Source organism: Bubalus kerabau, chromosome 2 (assembly GCF_029407905.1).
Source record: "Bubalus kerabau isolate K-KA32 ecotype Philippines breed swamp buffalo chromosome 2, PCC_UOA_SB_1v2, whole genome shotgun sequence".
Lineage (NCBI taxonomy): Eukaryota > Metazoa > Chordata > Mammalia > Artiodactyla > Bovidae > Bubalus > Bubalus kerabau.
Genome location: NC_073625.1, coordinates 199572896 through 199596429, shown reverse-complemented (window position 1 = coordinate 199596429; position 23534 = coordinate 199572896). Strand labels below are relative to the sequence as shown.

The following is a 23534-nucleotide window of genomic DNA, read 5'->3' as shown; positions in this document are numbered from 1 at the left end:
AAAACTCACAAATAATCTAACCTTACATCTACAGCAACTAGAGAAAGAAGTCAAACAAAACCCAAAGTTAGTAGAAAGAAAGAAGTCATAAAGATCGGTGCAGAAATGAAATAGAGACAAAGAAAATACAAAAATCAATAAAACTAAAAGCTGATTTCCTGAAAAGATAAACAACATTGATAAACCTTTAGCAAGACTCATCAAGAAAAAAAGGGAGAGGACCTAAATGAATAAAATTAGAAATGTAAAAGAAGTTACTACTGACATCACAGAAATACAAAGGACCATAAGAGACTACTACAAAAAACTATATGCCAATAAAATGGACAACCTGGAAGAAATGGAAAAATTCTTAGAAAGATATAATTCCCCAAAAGTGAACCAGGAAGAGAGAGAAAATATGAACAAACCAATGAGAAGTACTGAAATTGAAACTGTGATTTAAAAAGTCCCAACAAATAAAACTCCAGGACCAGATGGCTTCACAGGTGAATTCTATCAAATACTTAGAGAAGAGTTAACACCAATCCTTCTGAAACTATTTCAAAATAATTGCAAAGGAAGGACTACTTCCAGACTCATTCTATAAGGCCACCATCACCCTGATTTCAAAACTAGACACAAATACCACAAAAAGAAGAAAATTACTGGCCAGCATCCCTGATGAAAATAGATGCAAAAATTGTCAACAAAATTCTAGCAAACTGAATCCAACAATACATTAAAAGAATCACACACCACGACCAAGTGGGATTTATCCAAGGATGCAAGAATTTTTTAACACATCATCGACAAGAGGTGTAGTAATACGTCTTCTGTTACCCAAATGTTATTGACCACCGTGTTTCAATATTCACTTACATAACAAATCACTGGCTACAAGCATCAATTTCTGCAAAAACCCCCTGATCGATGTTTTAATATCCATTAATCAATCAGTGTGACATACCATATTAACAAATTGGAGAATAAAAACCATAGGACTATTTCAATAAATGCAGAAAAAGCTTTTGGTAAAATTAAACATCCATTTATGATAAAAACTCTCCAGAAAGTGGGCTTACAGGGAACCCACCTCAACATAATAAAGGTCGCATATGACAAACCCACAACTAACATCATACTCAACAGTGAAATGAAAGCATTTCCTCTAAAATTGGTAACAACACAAAGAGGTCCACTCTTGCCACTTTTATTCAACATACTTTTGCAAGTCCCAGTCACTGCAGTCAGAGGGGGGAAAAAAGGGAGGGGCGGGGGTGGTCCGTATTGGAAAAGAAGTAAAACTGTTGCTGTTTGCAGATGACATTACACTATACATGCTGCTGCTGCCGCTAAGTCGCTTCAGTCGTGTCCGACTCTGTGTGACCCCATAGACGGCAGCCCACCAGGCTCCCCCGTCCCTGGGATTCTCCAGGCAAGAACACTGGAGTGGGTTGCCATTTCCTTCTCCAATGCATGAAAGTGAAAAGGGAAAGTGAAGTCGCTCAGTCATGTCCGACTCTTCGTGACCCCATGGACTACAGCTTACCAGGCTCCTCCATCCGTGGGATTTTCCAGGCGAGAGTACTGGAGTGGGGTGCCATTGCCTTCTCACAGAAAACCCTAAAGATGCCACTAGAGAACTTCCAGAGTTCATCAGTGAATTAAGTCAGGTAGTAGATACAAAATTAGTACAAGAAACCCGCTGCATTCCTGCACACGAACCATCAAAGATCAGAAAGAAAGGGAACAGCCACAGGCACGAGAACATCAAAAAGAATAAAATACCAAGGAATAAACCTACAGGGGACGACAGAGGATGAGGTGGCTGGATGGCATCACTGACTCGATGGACCTGAGTCTGAGTGAACTCCGGGAGTCGGTGATGGACAGAGAGGCCTGGCGTGCTGCGATTCATGGGTCGCAAAGAGTTGTACACGACTGAGAGACTGAACTGACTGAAACCTACCTGAGGAGACAGAAGACTTGTACTCAGAAAACTATGAGATGCTGATGAAAGAAATCAAAGACAAAAATGTACCATGTTCTTGGGTTGGAAAAATCAGTATTGTCAAAATGACTATACTAACCAATGCAATCTACAGATTCAGTGCAATCCCTATCAAATTATCAAAGGCATTTTTCACAGAACCAGAACAAAACAATGTTTTAATTTGTATGGAAACACAAAAGACCCTGAAGAGCCAAAACAATCTTGAGGAAGTAAAGTATAGCTGGAGAAATCAGACTCACAATTTCAGACTATACTACAAAGTTACAGTCATCAAGAGTAGGGTACTGGCATAAAAACAAACATATAAATCAACAGGACAGGATTGAAAGCCCCAAAATAAACCCATGGACCTATAGTCAATTAATCTATGATGGAGGCAAAAATACACAATGGAGAAAAGATGGTGTCTTCAATAAGTGGTGCTTGAAAAACTGGACAGCTACATGTAAAAAAATTAAATTAAAATGTTCCCTAAGACCACACACAAAAATAAACTCAAAATGAATCAGAGACTTAAAAGTAAGACTGGACACTATAACTCCTAGAGGAAAATATATGCAGGACACTCTTTGACATAAATTATAGCAGTATCTTATTGGATCCATCTCCTAGGGTAATAGAAATAAAAACAAAAATGAACAAATATGGCCTAATTAAACTTAAAAGCTTTTGCAAAGCAAAGGAAACCATAAACAAAATGAAAAGAGAACCTACAGAATGGGAGAAAAAATTTGTAAACAATGCAACCAACAATGGATTAATCCCCAAAATATACAAACAGACTACACAGCTCAAATCAAAAATCAAACAACCCAATCCAAAACTGGGCAGGAGATCTAAACAGACACTGCTCCAAAGAAGATATACAGATGGCTAACAAACACATGAAAAGATGCTCAGCGATGCTCATTATTAGAAAAACGCACATCAAAACTACGAGGGACTTCTCTCGTACTGGTGGTCCAATGGTAATCTGCCTTTCAATGCAAGGGACACAGGTTTCATCCCTGGCCATGCAACCCAATGTTTACAGCAGTCAAGACACGGCAGCAACCTCAATGTCCATAGACGGGTGAATGGACAAAGATTTGGTACATATATATACCATACGTGTGTGTGTGTGTATATATAATGTGTATATATAATGGAATATTACTCAGCCATAAAATAGAATGAAAATACCATTTAGAGCAACATGGATAGACCTAGAGATTATCATATGAACTGAAGCCAGAGAGAGAAAAAGACAAATATCATATGGTATCAGTTATATGTGGAATCTAAAAAAAATGATACAAATGAACTTATTTACAAAACAGAAAGAGACTCACAGAAATAGTAAATACTCATGGTTACCAAAGGGAGAGGGGCAGGAATAAGTTAGGAGTTAGGGATTAAGATATACATACTATGCTATGCTATGCTATGCTAAGTCACTTCAGTCATGTCCGACTCTGTGTGACCCCATAGACGGCAGCCCACCAGGCTTCCCTGTCCCTGGGATTCTCCAGGCAAGAACACTGGAGTGGGTTGCCATTTCCTTCTCCAATGCATGAAAGTGAAAAGAGAAAGTGAAGTCGCTCAGTCGTGTCCGACTCTTAGCGACTCCATGGACTGCAGCCTACCAGGCTCCTCCGTCCATGGGATTTTTCCAGCCAAGAGTACTGGAGTGGGGTGCCACTGCCTTCTCCGATATACATACTACTATATATAAAATAGATAATCAACAAGGACCTGCCATATAGCACAGGGAACTATATTCAATATTTTGTAATAACTTATGAGTGACGAATCTGAAAAGACACACACACATATATAAGTGTGTATGTATATTACTGAATCACTGTGCTGTACGTCTGAAACTAACATAATACTGTCAATCAATTATACTTTGATAAAAATAAACTTAATTTTTAAAAAACGAAAGAAAGGGAGGGAGGGAGAAAAAGGATTAGTGCATTAGAATTAATCAGCTGCACAGAATCAGTTTCTTCTGACTACTGAGTATCTGAGATGAGGAACCTTATCTATAGTTTTCAACACTGCAGCCCCAGGACCTAGCCTAGCGTCTGGTATATTTCTTAAAGAAAATATAAGGATTAGTAAGTTTAAAATTCTTTCATTACCAGAATCTCCCAGTAATTGATGAAAAGGTCTTGCTCAGAGGGCCAGCCCTATAGAGGCCAAGCAGGGAGTGACTTCTGGGGTGGAAGCTTAGTCTTGCATGAATAATCCTTACTGCATTGCAGTATCTCTACTCTTATCTCCTTGACATCTCTAAGGTTACCCAGACTGCTTACACTGGATCTTTAAGAGGAGAAAACGTGAACCTGAGTTCAGAGCTCAGCTCCCTGCATCAGCAGGACTCTCTAGGCCTCAGGTAAGAGGTATTACTGTCACGGGATGGCCATTCAGGGACTCCTGCAGAGGGAACCCCGTGAGTACAGAAAGGACACTTCTGGTGGGGTGAGGGCCCCGTTCTGGATGCAGGGTCCCAGGGACCAGGAATCAGACGTGGGGCTTCCCTCTGGCTCCAGGCTCTGCCCCCTGTGCTGAAGAGGCAGGGGCCATGCTACCCTTAGGCTGCCTCCCAGGCGGGAGCTGACGGGAAATGACACGTGGGGAGTTCTGTGAAGTGCTCTCGCCAAACGGCAGGGCCAGCAGATGAGGTAAGGAGGACGCGATCCGGCCAGGCCTGAGGAGGCAGTGGTGCCCACGCGTCCGAGTTGAGGGCCTGCTCTACGGCGGGGGGCTGCCCTCTGGGGGTGTGGGCGAGGCCCTGGTCACCTCACACCGTGGAGGTCACGGCTCCCAACACCCCCAGGCTTTACCCAGCCCTCCGCCCCCAGATCCTGCTCTCCTGTGTAGAGGAGAGGAGCTGCCGCTGGAAAAAATCTGCCCCATCTCCCCGCAAGCGATGCCACAACTGGAATTGCCCCACAAATCTCTGACTTCCGGGCATTGAAACTCTCAGCTGTTCAATCACACCAACGGAGCTTATACTGACTTTCTGTCAAGTTTTCTTCAACTTGGCTCAAAATAACCTCTCACAAGTCTCAACAGTTTTGTCCTGGCAAATTCTGAAATGCTACTCTAATTGAGGGATTGGCAAACTACATTCAAAATACGGGCCAAATCCGGGTGTCCTGGTAAATACCGTCTCACTGGAAAGCAGCCCCACCAATCTGCGCACATGCTGCCTAGGGCCATCCTCACGACAAAGGCCGAGTTCTGCAGCTGTAACTAAGACAGCTCGGCCCCGGACGCCTGAACACTCACTATGTGGCCCTTTAAGGAAAGGCTGCCAAACTCAACTCTGATTCTACCTGCCTCAAAATACAACAGAAAAAAGTACAGTCCAAGCCTGCTACATAAACTGCTTTTTCTTCAAAACTGGCAAGGCTTTACTTTTCAAAAAGGAATTCTAACAAATATCACATTTACAGAATCAGCACTTCTGTGTGTTCAACAAACCAGAAAAAGTATTTTCAGATTTATCATCAGTGGGAAAAGCATACTTTCCTACACATCCATAAATCTATTATGCTGAACTACTTTTACACAGACTCCTCAAAAACACATGCGCTTAAAGCTGAATCCTCAAATATACCACTCTTGGTCCCAAAGCAATTTTCTGAAAGCAGAATAAGCTTGAAAAGTGGAGCCCAAATAATGCTCTCTTATATTACATTTTATTATTAACACTAAAAATTAAACTATAGCAACAATACAATTTCTGACCATGTTTATAGAAGTAGATAATCCTTCTTTATATAAAATACATCGTTTTTTAACCATTAGTTTAAAAATACCTATAAAACTAAGCTAAACACAATCCAAATATTTGAAGAATCATTCAAAAGAAAAATCAAATATCTAATTTATGTTTTTAAAAGAAAATGGGGTTACTCACGGATGTAAAGGGTGAGGATCCTTTATTTCCCAGCCCATGACACCCCATCGGGTTGGTGGATTAGCCCTTCCATGGTCTGAATATGGAGGAAAAAATCTGCACATGGGAAGGTAACGAGAGCTCATTCACCTTCCTTTCTCAGATGTTAGTGCTTTCTCCCTTTTGATGAAATAAGTTGTTCTAAAGTAGGGATAAGAACAAGGACTTTGAGACATGGTGCCAAAAAAGAAAGAAAAGGCAAGCTACTCATAAAATTTAGGCTCTAAAGGAAGATCTCTTCCTAAAATAGCACCCTAAACCTTATGCCTGTGAGGCCAGTTCCCTCCTTTGCTACAACACTCCCTTCATCAGAAACAAATCCATCCATTCTGAGTTTAAAGGGAATGACTGGAGTATTTGGCTATCATCTTTTCAAATCAGTTGTCCCAAGTCACATTTGGAGAAGTTCTGGACAGAAATATAACAAACCTGCCTGGACTGTCCCTCAAAGGGATTCAAGCTCATCTAAAGCCCTTGTGGTAAGCTGGGCCTAACCGTGTTCAGACTGCAAGCTAGGAGAACCTGCCCTGGCCCGAGATACAAACCTCCTGGCGAACGACATCTGCAGTTCTCTCCAAGTGGTCAGGTCTCCTTTTGGATTTCATTACACTTTAATAGAAAGTAAAATTAGGTTATTAAGTATTATCCTCCTAAAAATTAATTACAGTATTAATTACTGTGACTATCCAGTACCTGTGACTGGAAAGGAATGCCATCCAGCACACAATGTAACTGGCTGTCCAGGATACAGTGGAACATTATGGACCCTGGAGAACAGCCCCGGAAGTCTATATACCAACTGAAGCATACGACCCACTGACAGCAGGCAGAGTCAAGGAAGACGCTACGACCTGCCTCCCACCGTCTTCAGCAGCTCGGGGCTCTTTGAACACCCACCGCAAACGACACTGAGGGTGACCACTCACCTGCTCCGAGTGAGGTGGCGCAACGCGCTGGGTGTTGATCTCAGCGGAGCCGCCTGAGTGCAGATGGCGCCCAGAGAGCCTCGCAGCAGCCTGGGGATCACAACCACCATGGTGCTTCCTGGGAAACAGCAAACTCAAAGTCACAACATTCCAAGAAAAAGGAGGCAAACATCAGACTGTCTTAGGGCCAGTGAAGAAGAGTTTGGATTTTTGTGCTGATGTTACAAGCTGATCTAACAGCAAAATGATTAAAGACCTAGCTTCATCCTGACAAAACTGTTGCTGCTATTTAGAGTTGAGTCCACTGATCCCACCATGCATATGTATCAGTGATTATCAGTGCTGGCAAATATTCCTGTCCTCTATTGGTTTCCAAAATCTCTGACCGAGCTCATGTCACTGATCTTACGCTATCACAGAAGAGGACAGCAGATTCTGTAACTGCCTAGTAACTACATTCTGCCCAGAGCACCACGTAAGTCTGCAATATTTCTTATGAGATAAAGAGAAAAGGGCAGACAAATTTTCAAAGTTTCACAGCAATGAGAATAAACAGACTCCAACCACAGGCAGTAACATAAATGAGTAACACAAATACCTCAGTAAATGAAAAGAATGACAGAAAATACTCAAAAAAGCACCTACACAAAGCACCTAGTCTACAAGTCCAGTCATACAAAGTACAAAAGCAGGAAAAAATGAATCTGTGGAGTTGGAAATCAAATTAGCAGTCACTCATGGCGAGGTGACCATGACAAAGTTGTTTCTTAATCTGAATGTTGATTATATGGGTATTTTCATTTTGAAAAAAATTCCTCAAACACAAGAGGAGTTTCAGAGCAGTAATACTCCAAATGGCACCGTAATGATGGATCCATGTCATCATACGCTTGTCCACATCCACAGAACATGTATCACCAAGAGCGAGCCATGCTGTTAGACGTGGGATGACTCTCCGAGTCAGTGCAGGTTCACCAATTACAGGTCGGAGATTAAAGGCCCCACTCTGGTGGGGGCTGTGGACGATGGGGAGGCTGTGCATGTGTGGGGGCAGGGAGTGGAAGGGAAACTCTGCACTCGCCCTCAATCTTGCTGTGAACCTAAAACTGCTCCCCCAAAATTTTGTCTTAAAAATTCAACCAAGCAGTCTTCTTAGGATTTATGTACTTCCATTTACATGTCAAATTTCAATAACAAGTTTAAAGGAAAAGAAAAAAAAAAAAACAGAAAGATTCTCCAACACATCAAATTCTAAAAACTACTGCCTATCAGGAAAACCACTGATCGGGAGTCAGATGACATATTTTTTTTTGCTTCCTTATCACTCTGTTTTTTCTCTGCTAATTCTTAAATCCTTCTTTGCTTAAATGGGCTTCCCAGGTGGTGCTAGTGGTAAAGAACCCGCTTGCCAATGCAGGAGACATAAAAGACATGGGCTGGGAAAATCCCCTGGGGAAGGGCATGACAACCCACTCCAGTACTCTTGCCTGCTGCTTCTGCTGCTGCTGCTGCTAGGTCGCTTCAGGGTGTCTGACTCTGTGCAACCCCATGGACGGCAGCCCACCAGGCTCCCCTGTCCCTGGGATTCTCCAGGCAAGAACACTGGAGTGGGTTGCCATTGCCTTCTCCGCTCTTGCCTAGAGAATCCCAAGGACAAAGGTGTCTAATCCTACAGTCCGTGGGATCACAAAGGGTCGGACATGACTGAAGTGACTTAGCACAATAGCACACTGCTTAGGATGGCCACTTTTAACAAGTTATATTGCCATATATATCTGTCCTTTCCTATCTTAGTTGACTTCAGAATAAATGAAAATGTATGTGAACACTATTTCCGGAGCTCTTTGGGAGGTACTATATAAATGAATTGTAACAAATACAATGTCAGAAAATATTCAAGTGAAGTCTACATTCCTACTCCAAGGGACGTGTGCTACATTCCTACACCACACACTATTTTAGCCATTCATTTGACAAATATTTAGTAAGAGTACATCATGTGGCAGGCCCTGGGGCCACAGGAACAAGACAAAGACCTTGGGGAGCCTGAAGATATTTTAGAAGATCCAGACAGGAAATAAAAGTAAATAAATTGAGAGGTGACAATTATCATATGTAATTCGTTGAGTTACAACCAAATCATATTAAAAAGCCACGGCTTTCTAACTGGTCTTCGGATAAAAGATCTATTTCTTGCCACTGTGGATAAACACGCTACTTGCCATTTTTCTCACTAGTAAAATGAAAGAAGTGAAAGGCCTCTTTCCACCTCACATAAAACGCAGCTTCTCTCCTCTGACTGTGCTAAACCCAAAATGGTATATTAGTCACTGAAAGAAAGAGGCAAAACTTACTTCAGAGGTCCATGAGAGTTTAGGAGCCGCTAATTGTACAGCTGGCTGGCTCACATGCAATATTCTGGTCCTGGAATCACACCGAGACCTTTGGCACACACACGGGCTGGAATAGAAACAGCGCCATCCACTGAAACTCTCACCGAGTTCCTTCAACGGCAGAGACAACATGTAAGAACAATGTTTGGGAAGCTGTTCAAAAGCACTACCATCTCAGGACTTCCCTGGTGGCACAGCGGATGGGAGTCCACCGGCCAATGCAGGGGCGTGGGTTCAATCCCTGGTCCAGGAAGATTCCACATGCTTAGGAGCAACTAAGCCTGTGCACCGTGACTACTGAAGCCTGTGCTCCTAGAGCCGACGCAACGAGAAGCATGTTCACAACCCCCGCCAACCACAACCAGAGAAAGCCCCTGAGCCACAACCAAAACCCTGCACAGCCAAAAATAAATAAATAAACTTATTAAAAAAAAAAAAAAAAAAGGAAACCACTCCTGTTTCTTAGCAGTAAAAGCAAAGGCTCATTGTAACAGGCAAGCATCACCTCACAGCCAAGCTACTCTCAATGGCGCCCCCTTCCATCCACTCCTCCTCATGTTCCCACTTTTCTCGTCTGTTTCTCTTGCTGCTTCTCTCTTTCATCTTTCTTGTTTCACTGCTGAGTCAAGTCCAACTCTGTTGCAACCCCATGTCCTACAACCTGCCAGGCTCCTCTGTCCATGGGATTTCCCAGGCAAGAATACGGGAGTGGGTTGCCATGCCCTCCTCCAGGGCATCTTCCCGACCCAGGGATCAAACCCGCGTCTCTTGCATTGCAGGTGGATTCTTTACCGCTGAGCCACCAGGGACGCCCCCTCATCTTTCTTGAACCGTCTGTATCTCCTGCTGCTTAGGGTCTCCACCCCATGAACAACCAGACCAGTGGCTGGGCTGATAACAGGTACATGTCATTTGGGCCCAACCTCCCTGACAAAATTTAACTGATGTGCAGGCAAATATGGACACACTGTTCTGCTCAGTGTTTTGGACATCTGTTGCTACAATAAGCTGCTTCATCTAAGACACATCTTTTAGTGATTATACTGTTTGATCTACTGCTCAACTTGAACTAGAAAACAAAGAAAACTTAATTTTTAAAAGCTGTTTTCTTTAAAATTCTACAATCTTGTTTTTTAACAATAGTAACCATGACCAAGAGTGCCACCTACTGGTAAATAAGGGGTATTTTATCAAACTGTGTTCAAAGTGCCTTCTAAAGCAATAAGGTATTTAAAGAAAAAAACCTATCCATATTTTGAAACACATCCAGTGACTTTATATACTCAATGAAAGTATTAGTTAACTATAGAAAATTAACATATACTAAATAATTTACTCTAGAGCTCATCAATGAATCTGGTAAAGTTCCAAGATGCAAAACTAATACACAGAAATCTGTTGCATTCTGATACACTAACAATGAAAGATCAGAAAGAGAAAGTAAGAAAAGAATTGCAATTACCATACATGAAAAAGAATAAAATACTCAGGAATAAACCTACCTTAGGAGATAAAGACCTATACTCTGAAAACTATAGGAAGCTGATGAAAGAAATCAATGACACAAATGGAAAGACAGACCATGTTCTTGGGTTAGAAGGATCAATACTGTCAAAATGACTATATTACCCAAGGCAATCTACAGATTCAATGCAATCTCTATCAAATTACCAACGGAATTTTTCACAGAACTAGAACCAAAAAAAATGTTTTAATTTGTATGGAAACACAAAAAACCCTGAAAAGCCAAAACAATCTTGAGAAAGAAATGCAGAGCTGAAGGAATCAGACTTCATGGCTTCGGACTATATTACAAAGCTACAGTCATCAAAAGAGTAGGGTACTGGCATAAAAACAGACATACAGATCAAAGGGACAGGATACAAAGCCCAGAAACAAACCCAGGCACCTGTGGTCAATTAATCTATGATAGAGGCAAGAATAAACAATGGAGAAAAGATAGTCTTTTCAATAAGTGGTGCTGGGAAAACTGGACAGCTACATGTAAAAGAATGAAATAAGAATACTTCCTCACACCACACAAAAATAAACTCAAAATGAATTAGAGACCTAAATGTGAGACCAGATAGTATCAAAATCCTAGAGGAAAACATAGACAGTGCTCTCTTTGACAGAAATAGCAGAAAGATTTTTAAAAATCTGTCTCCTAGAGTAATTAAAATAAAAACAAAAATAAACAAATGGGACCTAATTAAACTTAAAAGCTTTTGCAAAGCAAAAGAAACCATAAACTAAATAAAAAGAATCTACAGAATGGGAAAAAATATTTGCAAACCATGTGACTGACCCACAAGGGCTTAATCTCCAAAACACACAAACAGCTCTACATAAAAAAAAAAACCCAATCAAAGAATGGGCATAAGATTAAACAGGCATTTCCCCAAAGACACAGACAGCAAAGAAGGCACATGAAAAGATGCTCAACATCACTATTAGAGAAATGCAAACCAAAACTACAATGAGGTATATACCATTGTGAATGAGGTATACCATTCACACCGCTCAGAATGGCCATCAACAAAAAGTCTACAAATAGTAAATGCTAAAGAGCCATGTGCAGAAAAGGAACCATTCTACACTGTCTGTGGGAATGCAAACTGGTATAGCCTTTATGGAGAAGAGTATGGAGGCTCCTTAAAAAACTAAAAATAGAGCTACCATACGATCCTTCAATCCCACTCCTGGACATGTACCTGGAGAAAATCACAGCTGAAAACATACATGCACTCCAGCGCTCACTGCGGCACTATTTACAACAGCCAAGACATGGGAGCGACCTAAGTGTCCACTGACAGACGAAACGGATAAAAATGTGCATAAAATAAACAATGGAATATTACTCAGCCATAAAAACGAATGAAATAATGCTGTTTGCAGCAACACGGATGGACCTAGAGATTAACAACTAGGTGAAGTCAGAGAAAGACAGTCATATGGTATCACCTGCACATGGATCTAAAATGATACAGATGAACTTATCGACAAAACAGAAACAGACCCACAAACACAGAAAACAAACTTATGGTTACCAAAGAAGAGGAGGGGTATATGTTAGGAGGTTGGGATTAACGTATACACACTACCATATATAAAACAGATAACCAGTGAGGACCTACCGTATAACACAGGGAACTACACTCAGTATTATGTACAAACCTATAAGGGAAAAGAATCTGATACATATACATGTATGTATAATATAACTGAATCCCTGTGGTGTTCACCTGAAACTAAGGGACACTGTAAATCAACTATACTTCAACAAGGGCTTCCCAGGTGGCTGCCAATGCAGAAGACACAAGAGATGCAGGTTCGATCCCCTGGAGTGGGAAATGGCAACCCACTCCAGTATTATTGCCTGGAGAATTCCATGGACAGAGGAGCCTGGCGGGCTACAATCCAGGAGGCTGCAAAGAGCAGGACACAACCGAGCATGCACGCACTCATACTTCAATTAAAACAAAATTAAAACAATGCCACATTCAAAAAATAAAGTAAACAATACAAAACAAAAAGGAAAACACCTATCCGTATCTTGAAATGTGTCCAATGGTTTTACTCATTCAATGTAAACATTAATTAACTATAGAAAATTAATATATATTAAGTAATTTTCAAAACTATACAAAAAAGAACATTCCATCAACGTTTGTATCCTCATTTGGGCCTTACCTCACCAAAAAGTTATTTTATTTCTGAAACAGAGAAACGTATCATAAATACTAAATGAAACATATAGCCATTTAAGCAGTCCTACAAGCAACAGATTAAATTCAAGATTTAAAATGAACTATACTAGTTTCTGTTCAACAAGTACATTCAAATTATTTAACAATTACTGAGGCATCCAGCACTATTTTAGGTTGCAGAGACACAACAAAGAGCCAGACACAAGGCCTTTGCCGTTACATGAAGCTTTTATCACAATGTCTACGGCAGCTAATAAACAGATAACTAAAAGACACAGATTATAGTAAGTGTGCAAAGGAAATAAGAGTGATGGAGGTTGGGGAATATCAAGAAAGGTCTCTCTCAAGAGGAGTCTGAGCTGAGACCTGAAGATGAGGACAAGTGCAGAGCAAAGGAGCAGAAGCCCCAGCACAGAAATGAGGCTGGTGTGAGAGACGGAGCACCACCAGCACGTCTGCAGGGCAGAGAGCCGGGGCCTGGGACAGAGGAGCCCCAGCGCGGACAGTGCCAGGCCACGGCAGGCCACGGCTGGGGGCAGGTCTCCTTCTAAAGGCGAAGGGAGGCGACTGCAGGGCTTGAACAAACCAGGGGAGGGGCGTGATCTCACTCACACTAAAGGGTCACTCCGGCTGCCTTGAAAAGAACAGACCAAGAGTTGAAGCAGGAAGTTCAGTTAGAAGGTGCCCGGCTAAGCTCAGACAGAATAAAACTAAGACAGAAACAGATGAACAGGGACTAGATTTTGAAGCTAGAGCCCTATCACTTGCTGAGACAGGATGACGTGTGAGCAGGCAGTGAGAGAAAGAAAAAAAAAACCAAGAATGCCTCAAAGAGCAGGGACGCACAGAAATAAACTCAGAGCTTGCACGGCACTTGCCGATTTAGAATCCCAGGTGCTGGTGAGGAGGCACAGGGATTCTTAGCATTCAGAAAGTGGACCCGAATGAAATACAAGTTACTGCAGAGTGTTGGAGTCAGAACCAGCAGAACCGGGCTCAGATCTGACTCCTTTCTGGCTTTCAACCTTGGGCCAGTCACCTCTTCCCCTTTTTAAATGGAAATGCCAAGACTACCTCACTGGGTTGCTGAAACGGGTACATGTCTGGGGAAACACCTGGCACGCAGGAGGATCACTAAAACTCAACCCCAATCTAGAGAGGCAGTGGGTTATGTGCCAAAAACACAACTGCCCAGCCCGACCTACAACAACACTCATAAAACACAGCTGCTGTGACCTAAGTGTGACCTAGTTCTAAATTCAATCTCATGCTAAGAATTTTGGTCACTGTTGTTTTCCAAATCAGCAGCAGTATGATTTTTAAAAATTTATTTTTAAACCATAAATCTGTGATCACAAATGACCATATAGCTACTATTAAACTTGCTTCTGTCATACTCCGAGTCCAAAGATATCTCATTATGAAACGTGTCCACTCTTTTCTAGGAATAAATGTAGTTCAGCAGTCACTGTTACGTTTTATTCACAAACGTTGGGTAGCGTAAAATAACGCATCCCGGGTTTTGCTACAGTTTTACTTTCTTCAGCACAGTATGCACTCCAACTGACAGATCCATAAGGGGACCCAGCTCTGGCCCAACAAGGGATGCAGCAACAGATGGCAGGAGGAAAGCAGTACGCAAGGCCAAGGGGACCCCCAAGTCAGGTCTCAAGGGAACCGGCACCACTCTAGAGGAAAATCTGAGCCCTCTGTAGACTGCCAGAGCTGTCTGTTTAACCCAGCTCCGCTTCAAGCACCATCAGATCACAGATGGTACTGAAGGTCATGAAGATCCAGTTCTGGGCTCAGCCAGGCCTGAGTTCTCACCATAGCTTCCTGCCATTCACTAGCTTGGCCCTTTTAGGCAAGTGTCTAAACCTAAGCCTCTAACCCTCAGGTTTCCCAATGTTAAAAATGGGAGTGATACCTATACCTCGTTGTTTTAATAACATGATGCATCTAAACACCATTTGGTACAGGGTCTGGCACGCAGTGTCAACTACTACTAATAAAGTGGCTCATTCACTTTCCTTTTTCTATTTGAGGTAATACATACTCAAAGAAAAGTTGGAAAATTACAAAGAAATTATAAAGAAAAATTACCCAACAACTCCTGTAACTTTTAGGATTACTAACTTCAGATTTCAAAATTCCTCAGCAAATTGTTTTTGACAGACCCAAACTGCTTCCTAAAAGGTCTACCAATGTATACGTCCATGAATCAAATATGCACCCATTTCCAGACCTTCAAAAACAACTCACCTTTATTCTGGAGGTACTTATGCTCAGAAGTACTCAAGAACAAAAAGATTCCTGACCTCAAAATGATCACTGGGACTAAAATTCTGACACTATCAACTCTCTTCTGTCCTCCTCTCTCCAAGAGGTTCCCTGGGAAAATCCTTGTCTACAAAGGCTTCCCCTGTGGCTCAGATGGTAAAGAATCCGCCCGCAATGCAGGAGACCTGGGTTCGATCCCTGGGTTGGGACGATCCCCTGGAGAAGGGAAAGGCTACCCACTCCAGTATTCTGGCCTGGAGAATAGTCCATGGGGTCACAAAGAGTCGGACACGACTGAGCGACTTTCACTTCACTCACAAAGACACAGCGAGCAGCCTCTGAGCTACATAGGCTTTACCAAAAGGGCTTTGCTGCTCCTTTGCTCAAAGCAGAATCAGTCCAGTTAACCCGCAGTGAGTTTAACAAACGTTTAACAAACACTTTCCAACTGCTGGTTAGATCTCCAATTAAGGAAAACAGAATGTTTGTGAGGCCTCTGCCATATTCTATAAACCCTTTTAATGTAACTTCCAAATTTTCTCCCAAAGACTCCTTTGCCATTAGGTTTTCAAGCTTTAAAGGAGCTAAACCAGCTGGAACTTCAGCACACACAAAATTAATTCATGCAAATGTTTGTGTATGCATAAATAAGCATAGGGAAGTGTACATATGTATTATGCATATGTATTATGTTAACATAAATTAAATATGGTACATGTGATTGCTGAACCACGTAAAACTCGCAATTTCCATGCAAAAGTAAAATGTTAGACCTGAAAGGAATCTTGTAAATCATCTCTAATCCAACTCTTTTTCAGTCAGAAGAGGAAATAAGGCCAAAGAACGTAAATATCCAGCTCCCAGATCGAGATCCAGTCATCTTCTGAGCCCAGATCTGCTTCTCAATAGGGCTCTTCCCCACTGCCTTCCTACTCTACCAAGATTTGAATAAATACTTAGTGATAGAGCAAAACTCCCATGAAACCCCACTTTGCCAACACAAGACGTACCACCTTTTATCTGCATTTCACTTTAACGTATATTAAGGCCTCATGGTATTATAATAACTCTGCGTGCTGATTCCATTTCTCTTTCAAAGAAGAAACTGTGGTTCGGCTCAGTTCAGTCGCTCAGTCGTGTCCGACTCTTTGAGACCCCACGCACGCCAGGCCTCCCTGTCCATCACCAATTCCCGGAGCTGTGGTTCAACACCAGTTAAGTCATTCGTTCCTAGACTTTGGGGACAGCCAGGCTCTTCATTTTCCAGATGTGCGATTTGGGTCAAGACATCTGACTCTCTGTATCTCCGTTTAAAAACTACTAACACGGAATGAATGACACCTAGATTCCCAGCACTGGTGGAAGAATGACACTGAGCGTCAACCCCGCGTAACAGACCTCGCTTGGTCCTTTCGACCACACACCTCACGGGCCTCTGAAGAGAAGCTGGACTGAGGGAGAGGCCGGGCTGTACCTGGACAGCCGAGCGCGGCCCGATCACAAGCCACGCGCCGCTCGGAGCTCAAAGTCACTCGGTGAATCAAGACCCCTGAGGAGCTTTCAGTCCCTCACCGGGAAGGTCCAGGGGGCTGAGCAGTTCCCGCCGCCGCCTCTCACCCCGCAAAGCACTTTCCGCCAGCGGCGCCAAGGGCCGGGCTGACGCTACCTAGGCCGACCGGGGCCTCCTACGGAGTCTGCTTAAGGCCTGAGGCCCACGGACGTGAGACACGGGACACTACGCCTCAGTGAGGAGTCTCCACACCGCCGCCACCCCGCGCCTACCCAGCCGCTCGCGCAGCGCCAAGCTCCGCCCCGGCTCTGGAGAGCTTCCGGCGTCCTCGAAGTGACGCACAGCCGCGCGAGAGAAACCCACATGCCATTGGTTGCTGTCGCCCGATGGGCGGAGCGACGCTCGATCGACCCCGAGCCGCGAGCCCTATCCGCCCGTGTCTCCGCCCCCTAGAGCCGCCATCTCCATGGTGACCGCTGCCCGGTCACCCCCTTTGGCCTGACTCCCGGAGTTGCGTCATTGTCTCTGCGCCGGAAGCGGGCCTCCGTGGGCCGGAAGCGGGGTTCCGCGCCCGGTGCTCTGTAAAGACCCCTGTGTGGGCGGGCGCCAGCCAAGTTGGCCCGGGGCCCCGGCCTGTGTCGGACGGCGAAGCTGACACACCTGTGCCGGTTCCAGTGACGATGGCGGTATTTCACGATGAGGTGGAGATAGAGGACTTCCAATACGACGAGGACTCGGAGACCTACTTCTACCCCTGTCCGTGTGGGGATAACTTCTGCATCACCAAGGTAACGGGAGGCTCCTCGGAGCGGGCGCGCGTTCTCTCTGCCGAGTTCCTGCCGCGGAGCCGCGCGGCTCAGAGTTATCCGCTTCCTTTTTTCATCCCTTTCTGAATTCTCCCAGAGTCGGTACTTTGCGCCGTCTGTGGTTCCGGTCTTCTGTCAGGCCTGAGGAGAGCGGGGAGGGGGTGGATGGCAGCGAGTACCAGTCTTCTCGCCAACCCCCGCCGCTCAAGCTTCCCCTCCCTAGGATGCGTTTTGGAGGAAGGAGTGTGTTTTTGTCTTCCGAGGTGGGGGTGGGTTTTTAGACGACTGAACCATGACTCACCCTCCTGGGTGTTTTTTCCCCAAGTGACGCTTCCAGGGAAGAATGGGGCTGGCGTTTCTCTCGGGAGGTGCTTTTGGTCCTCACGTGCCTTGTGGGTTTGTCCAGTGGTCATTTTTGGATGTGAGAGTTGGACTGTAAAGAAAGCTGAGCGCCGAAGAATTGATGCTTTTGAACTGAGGTATTGGAGAAGATTCTTGAGAGTCCTTGGACTGCAAGGAGATCCAACCAGTCCATCCTAAAGGAGATCAGTCCTGAATATTCATTGGAAGGACTATGAATAGTCTAATACCTTGGACTCCAATGAAACTCCAATACCTTGGCCACCTGATGTGAAGAACTGACTTCTTGGAAAAGACTCTGATGCTGGGAAAGATTGAAGGTGGGAGGAGAAGGGGACAACAGAGGATGAGATGGTTGGATGGCATCACCGACTCGATGGACATGAGTTTGAGTAAACTCCGGGAGTTGGTGATGGACAGGGAGGCCTGGTGTGCTGCGATCCATGTCGTCGCAGAGAGTCAGACACGACTGAACTGAACTGCCTTGTGGGGAGGCCAGCCTCCAAGGAGCTTGCCCACAGAAGTAAGAGGGTTGGGGAGGAGGAGATCACCAAGGGAAGGCTGCGCTGACCCATACGGTGTTTAATTTTATTTATAGGAAGATTTGGAGAATGGGGAAGACGTGGCAACCTGCCCTAGCTGCTCTCTCATTATAAAAGTGATTTATGACAAGGTAAGGAGTCAGGTTTTAAAACAGGGGGAGGGGGGAGAGGGTTGCAAGAACCTTGAGTAGTCTGCCTGTGATATGTAAGTGCAGGAGATTGTTTTCTAATGGTGTGTTAGGAAAATGCTATATTTTTAAAATGAATTTTAAAGAACCATTCATGCTCCTGCGGCTGCTGCTAAGTCGCTTCAGTCGTGTCCGACTCTGTGCAACCCCATAGACGGCAGCCCACCAGGCTCCCCCGTCCCTGGGATTCTCCAGGCAAGAACACTGGAGTGGGTTGCCATTTCCTTCTGCAGTGCATGAAAGTGAAAAGTGAAAGTGAAGTTGCTCAGTCGTGTCCGACTCTTCAGGATCCCATGGACTGTAGCCTACCAGGCTCCTCTGCCCATGGGATTTTCCAGGCAAGAGTACTGGACTGGGTTGCCATTGCCTTCTCCGAGAGCCATTCATAAGCAATTGCAAATTAAAATTTTGTATTATATTGTTACTTAAAATTTTAAAAGCTCAATTTATTAACTTTTTTTGGAGAAGGATTACTTATTTAACAGAGGAAAATGATCATAAAGATTAATTGAAAGTCTTTATTCCTCCGTTATTTAATAAGTAATTAGAATTGTTCAGAGTTCCTGGACTTACTTTGAAAGGAACAGTTTTATAGTATCTCTTACCTGACTTATATACAGAACTCTGTATTATCTTGTTTGAGCTGTGCCATAGTTGGAATTTTACAATTTTCATTTTAGTCTTTAATGTCCTGTTGTTTTCATCCAAAGATGTTGACAATAGAAAACAAATGTTATGACTGCCCCCTCAACCCCAGCTTTTGGTCAGTACTTTGAATGGAGTCTTAAGAGACTTAACATTCTGTTTTCTGAGTTTGTTGTGTTTGTTGTTGTTGTTGAGATATAATTGGCACATAACAGTGCTTAACATTCTTAAGAATAAATTCTAAAGTGGTTATAGGCAAGGTGGGAACAAGACAGACTCCTGACAGAAACAGGCTATAATTTAGACTGTACTTTAGCCGTTTACTGGTTTATTCTTGCATTTAAATGTGTTCTGAAAAAACAGAACAAGACAAGGGTGAGCAAGAGTGCTGGTATGAGGAGAGATTGCAGTCTTAAGGCAGGTGATCATGCACTGAGGCTGCTGAGTAGCATCCCTGGCCTCTACCCATTCAGTGCCAGTGGCACCCCTCAGTATGTCAACCCAAAATGTCTCTACACATTGCCAGATGTCCCCAAAGATAAAAGTAACACCTCCTTCCCACCACCCATTGAGAACCCTGTGTTAGAGCAAGAAGGCTGTTTTCAGAGGTTGAGAACATGGAGCCTCATGTTGATGGTGGACCATAAGTTCCAAAGAGCATGGTGGAAGGGTTCCAGGTGCTGGGCAGGAGTCAGAGATTGACAGGGACAGAATAAGGCTGATCCTTAACAGGGATCAGACTATAGGAAATGAGGGGTAACCTGGGAGGCAGAGGTTTCTGGGGGTGGCTGGCATAAGCCAGGATAAATCATCAGAGGTTGAACTTCATTTACAAAGTAGCTAACTTACAGATTATCTGTGTTGGGAAACATAAAGAGCTACCCACTTTAGTTGGAACAAGTAATTTGAAGAGAACAGGTATTTGAGTGACCAAATATTGGAGAAGTAGTAGTGCAAGTAGTAATTAATACAGAACCTTAAAACATGTGTTTCGTAAATGTGATTTCTGAGAAGTGGGAGCTCTGTAGTGAAAATGGACATGTTTGTTTATAAGGTAAGCTGTGTGCATGCTAAGTCACTTTAGTCGTGTCTTCCTGTGTGACCGTGTGGACTGTAGCCTACCAGTCTCCTCTGTCCATGGGATTCTCCAGGCAAGAATACTGGAGTGAATTGCCATGTCCTCCTCCAGAGGGTCTTCCAGACCCACGGATCAAATCCACGTCTCTTACCTCTCCTGCATTGGCAGCTGGGTTCTTTACCACTAGAGCCACGTAAGATAATAATATGGTGCATTAAATATGAATTTGGGTCTAAAAACTGGGCAAGATTATTCAAGATTATATTTCTGGTGCTAATTTTAACCAAGGATGAAGTCATAGAGCAAAGGAAAAACTTAACAGAGCAAGACTGACTGTGTAACAAAATGAAATCTTACTATTGATGCATCTGTGACACAGACACTCAGTGAATAATATAATTTCTTGTTCTGTCTTAGGATCAGTTCACGTGCGGAGAGACAGTCCCAGCCCCTTCCACCAACAAAGAACTAGTTAAATGCTGAAGAAGATTTTTAGGTTCTAATACCTGAACTTGGGGAATGAGGCAAGCTGGAAAAGTCTAATGCGGAGTCACTGGCTTCTTTACAGGGACAGTCCTTTTGTGGTTTGCTGTTCATGAGAGTCTGGATTCTTTCCATCGGATGCCAAGTTCATCTCCAATTGAAGAAGCAAGTCCACCACATGACATGCCTGGATCTTGTGCTCAAAACCTTGAATTGGAAGTGTTTCCATCCAAACATAAAAGAAGATAATTTCAAATCAATGCTTTTCTCCCTCAGTTTTATTTTTATATCTTTACACTATTACTTCATTATCTGACAACAGCATCATCTACCTCAAAGCAATAGGTTTCTTTAACTTAAAAAGATTTTTATTTTAATCACTTACGAAGATTTTTTAAATCAGCCCTTTCTATGCAGTTTGACGTCAGCTCTTTGCTGTTGTAAACTGAAGGAAGTCAGTTGCCTCTAGTCTGTTGGGACTGCGCCTTCTACTCCCTCACCACGCTGACCTTCGTCAGGGATCTGTGTTCTGCTAAACATGCCACTTCATTATGCTTCATATACTGGGTCCTGGTGGTGGTGCAAAGAAAAAATATACTGAACTCACAAAGTTAGTGAGTTAAGAAGAAAAGTCAAAAAAACAAAACAGTCAAAGGATATGGACTTTCCTTATCAATATTCTGCGTTTTCCTTGAAAATCAGGACAAGATAAAAAACAGCCAAAGGAAGTGAAACTGGTAACAGAACGAGAAGAGAAAACTATGCCTACTTAGTTATTTAATTAAATGCTTGAGTGCTTTTTCGAGATCAGTGCAACTAATATTTTTGTATCTGGGCTCGTGTGTGTGTTTGTTTTTCGATAAGGCTAATGAGATTTTACTCTAGACGGTTAACGTCAAGTCTTGGTGGCTGGCGGCTGTGCTTTCAGCACTACCACCAAATCAGTCACTAGTCCTAAAAGGTAAAGCTTTGATAACAGCCCTTGTATTTACTAAGGATGAACTTGAAAATGAGACGCCTGTTCTAATTAAATATGCTCCTGAGTGCAGATATGTGCTGCGCTTATTTGCTCAGTCGTGTCTGGCTCTTTCTGACCCCATGGGCTGCAGCCTGCCAGACTCCTCTATCCATGGGGATTCTCTAGGCAAGAATACTGGAGTGGGTTACCATTCCCTTCTCCAGGGGATCTTCCCAACCTAGAGATCGAACCCAGGTCTCCCGTATTGCAGGCAGATTCTTTACTGACTGAGCCACCAGGAAAGCCCAAGGGCATATATAGTAAGCCTTTATAAGCTGTGGCCACACATACATTCACTCTTGCAGAGAATTGTTACCCTGGAGAAAAAGAAAAATACAAAGATAGGCCATTGGTCTTCCTTTGCCACAGCCACGAGAGTAGCAAGAAATAGAATCACTTGCATGGAAATTCCAAATTTCCCTTTAGGTACACACCTTTGTTGTGTGTACATAAAATTAACTGATGTCTGGTGGGTTGTTGTGGAATTGGCTCCTGCAAGTAACGAGAAAAATAGCTTGCCAGAATGTGAGCATTTTATTACTAACTGGTAAGTGTTTTGTACACTCATTGGGGGTTTAAATTAAAATAGGCCAGTGGCCTTTTTTCTCCTGCCAATGGCATAGCTATATGAAGCCTTTAGACTGAGAGGTAAATCACCAAAAATTGTATGCCAAAACTGCTTGGTACATTATACGGAGTGTACGGTGTGTTCTTGATGTGTTGAGAAACCACTGTCGGGGACACTGACACCCCAGAAGTCATCCACAGTTGCTTTGAAACCAGTGGTGGCTCAAGTGAACAGAGCAGGGTGTGTGCTAACTGGTGGGGATGAATTACAAAGAGAAAAAGACTGTCCCACACTCAGATCTGATGGTTTGGTAGATACTGATAACCAATGATGAATTTCAAATAAGAACAGACATCTTTAATGTCACCTCTGCTGTGAGCGTAAGAGCAGGAAGAAAAGGTGCCCAAGTCCAAACGTCCCAGGAGACAAGCCAGTGGCACTGGTGATGAGTGATATTCAGGAATGTGATCACAGGCATGATTTCATTCCCAAAAGCAACTGAGTCACTACATCTGTTAACCACAAAGAACACATCAGGATTTAATCCTATGTTAAGCAGAAGGTAAAACCAGGGTCTTGCAGATATGACTAGGGTTCTGTGGTGTCCCTTGCTTAGCTTCACAGACGTTTCAGAGCCCCTCTGAGGACTGATTTGTAATCCAGCTCTGTGACCTGCTAGCTTTATAATCTTTGGCAAGACTAGTGGGTTCCTCATCGGTTAAAATCAGGAGACTGAATCAGGGGATTTCTAAATTCAGTACTGTAATTTCAGGCTTTGTAGTGTGCAGGAGCTGGAATGGTAATCGAAACCTTTCTAATCTAAACACTAAGATGACTTACAGAGAAAGACACTTCATCCTTCAGTAACTCCACATCAGAGGATTCTGCAGATAATTCAGTGTACACATTCAGAAACCCTTTTCTTGGAAAGCCCCCAACATTTTTGATAGCTGTATATACTAATTTATTACCAGTTTAAACTATTAGCATGCTGAATAAAGTCAGATTATTCACATCCATTTGTTTTCATGTGATTTTTCCTCCCCTAAATACCAGCATTATGTACTTAAATATTGTAA

General features: G+C 43.2%; 2 protein-coding genes across 20 annotated transcripts in view; one reads left to right on the top strand and one right to left on the bottom strand.

Annotated features, from left to right (window-relative positions):
- OXNAD1 (oxidoreductase NAD binding domain containing 1) overlaps positions 1-17196 on the bottom strand; it is a 50785-nt gene extending 33589 nt beyond the window's left edge. For 2 of the 17 annotated variants that reach the window (XM_055569990.1, XM_055569977.1), the window contains exons 1-4: positions 16682-17030; positions 9229-9378; positions 6875-6992; positions 6494-6557 (exon numbers count right to left, since the gene is read on the bottom strand). In XM_055569990.1, coding sequence (XP_055425965.1) covers positions 6494-6557; positions 6875-6984 — 174 coding nt within the window. In that variant the 5' untranslated portion in view covers positions 6985-6992; positions 9229-9378; positions 16682-17030. The other 15 variants (XM_055569994.1, XM_055569991.1, XM_055569984.1 and 12 more) reach the window with 14 other exon arrangements.
- A 112-nt stretch (positions 17197-17308) lies between these two features.
- DPH3 (diphthamide biosynthesis 3) lies at positions 17309-21674 on the top strand. Of its 3 annotated transcripts, none has more exons than XM_055569996.1 (3): positions 17309-17555; positions 18532-18606; positions 20955-21674. In XM_055569996.1, the coding sequence occupies exons 1-3, from the start codon at positions 17448-17450 to the stop codon at positions 21183-21185; spliced, it is 414 nt and encodes a 137-aa protein (XP_055425971.1). In that variant the 5' UTR covers positions 17309-17447; the 3' UTR covers positions 21186-21674. The 3 variants fall into 3 exon arrangements, with proteins under 3 accessions (XP_055425971.1, XP_055425973.1, XP_055425974.1); XM_055569998.1 differs by having other exon boundaries at positions 20804-21674; XM_055569999.1 differs by lacking the exon at positions 18532-18606 and having other exon boundaries at positions 20804-21674.
- The last annotated feature ends 1860 nt before the right edge of the window (positions 21675-23534 follow it).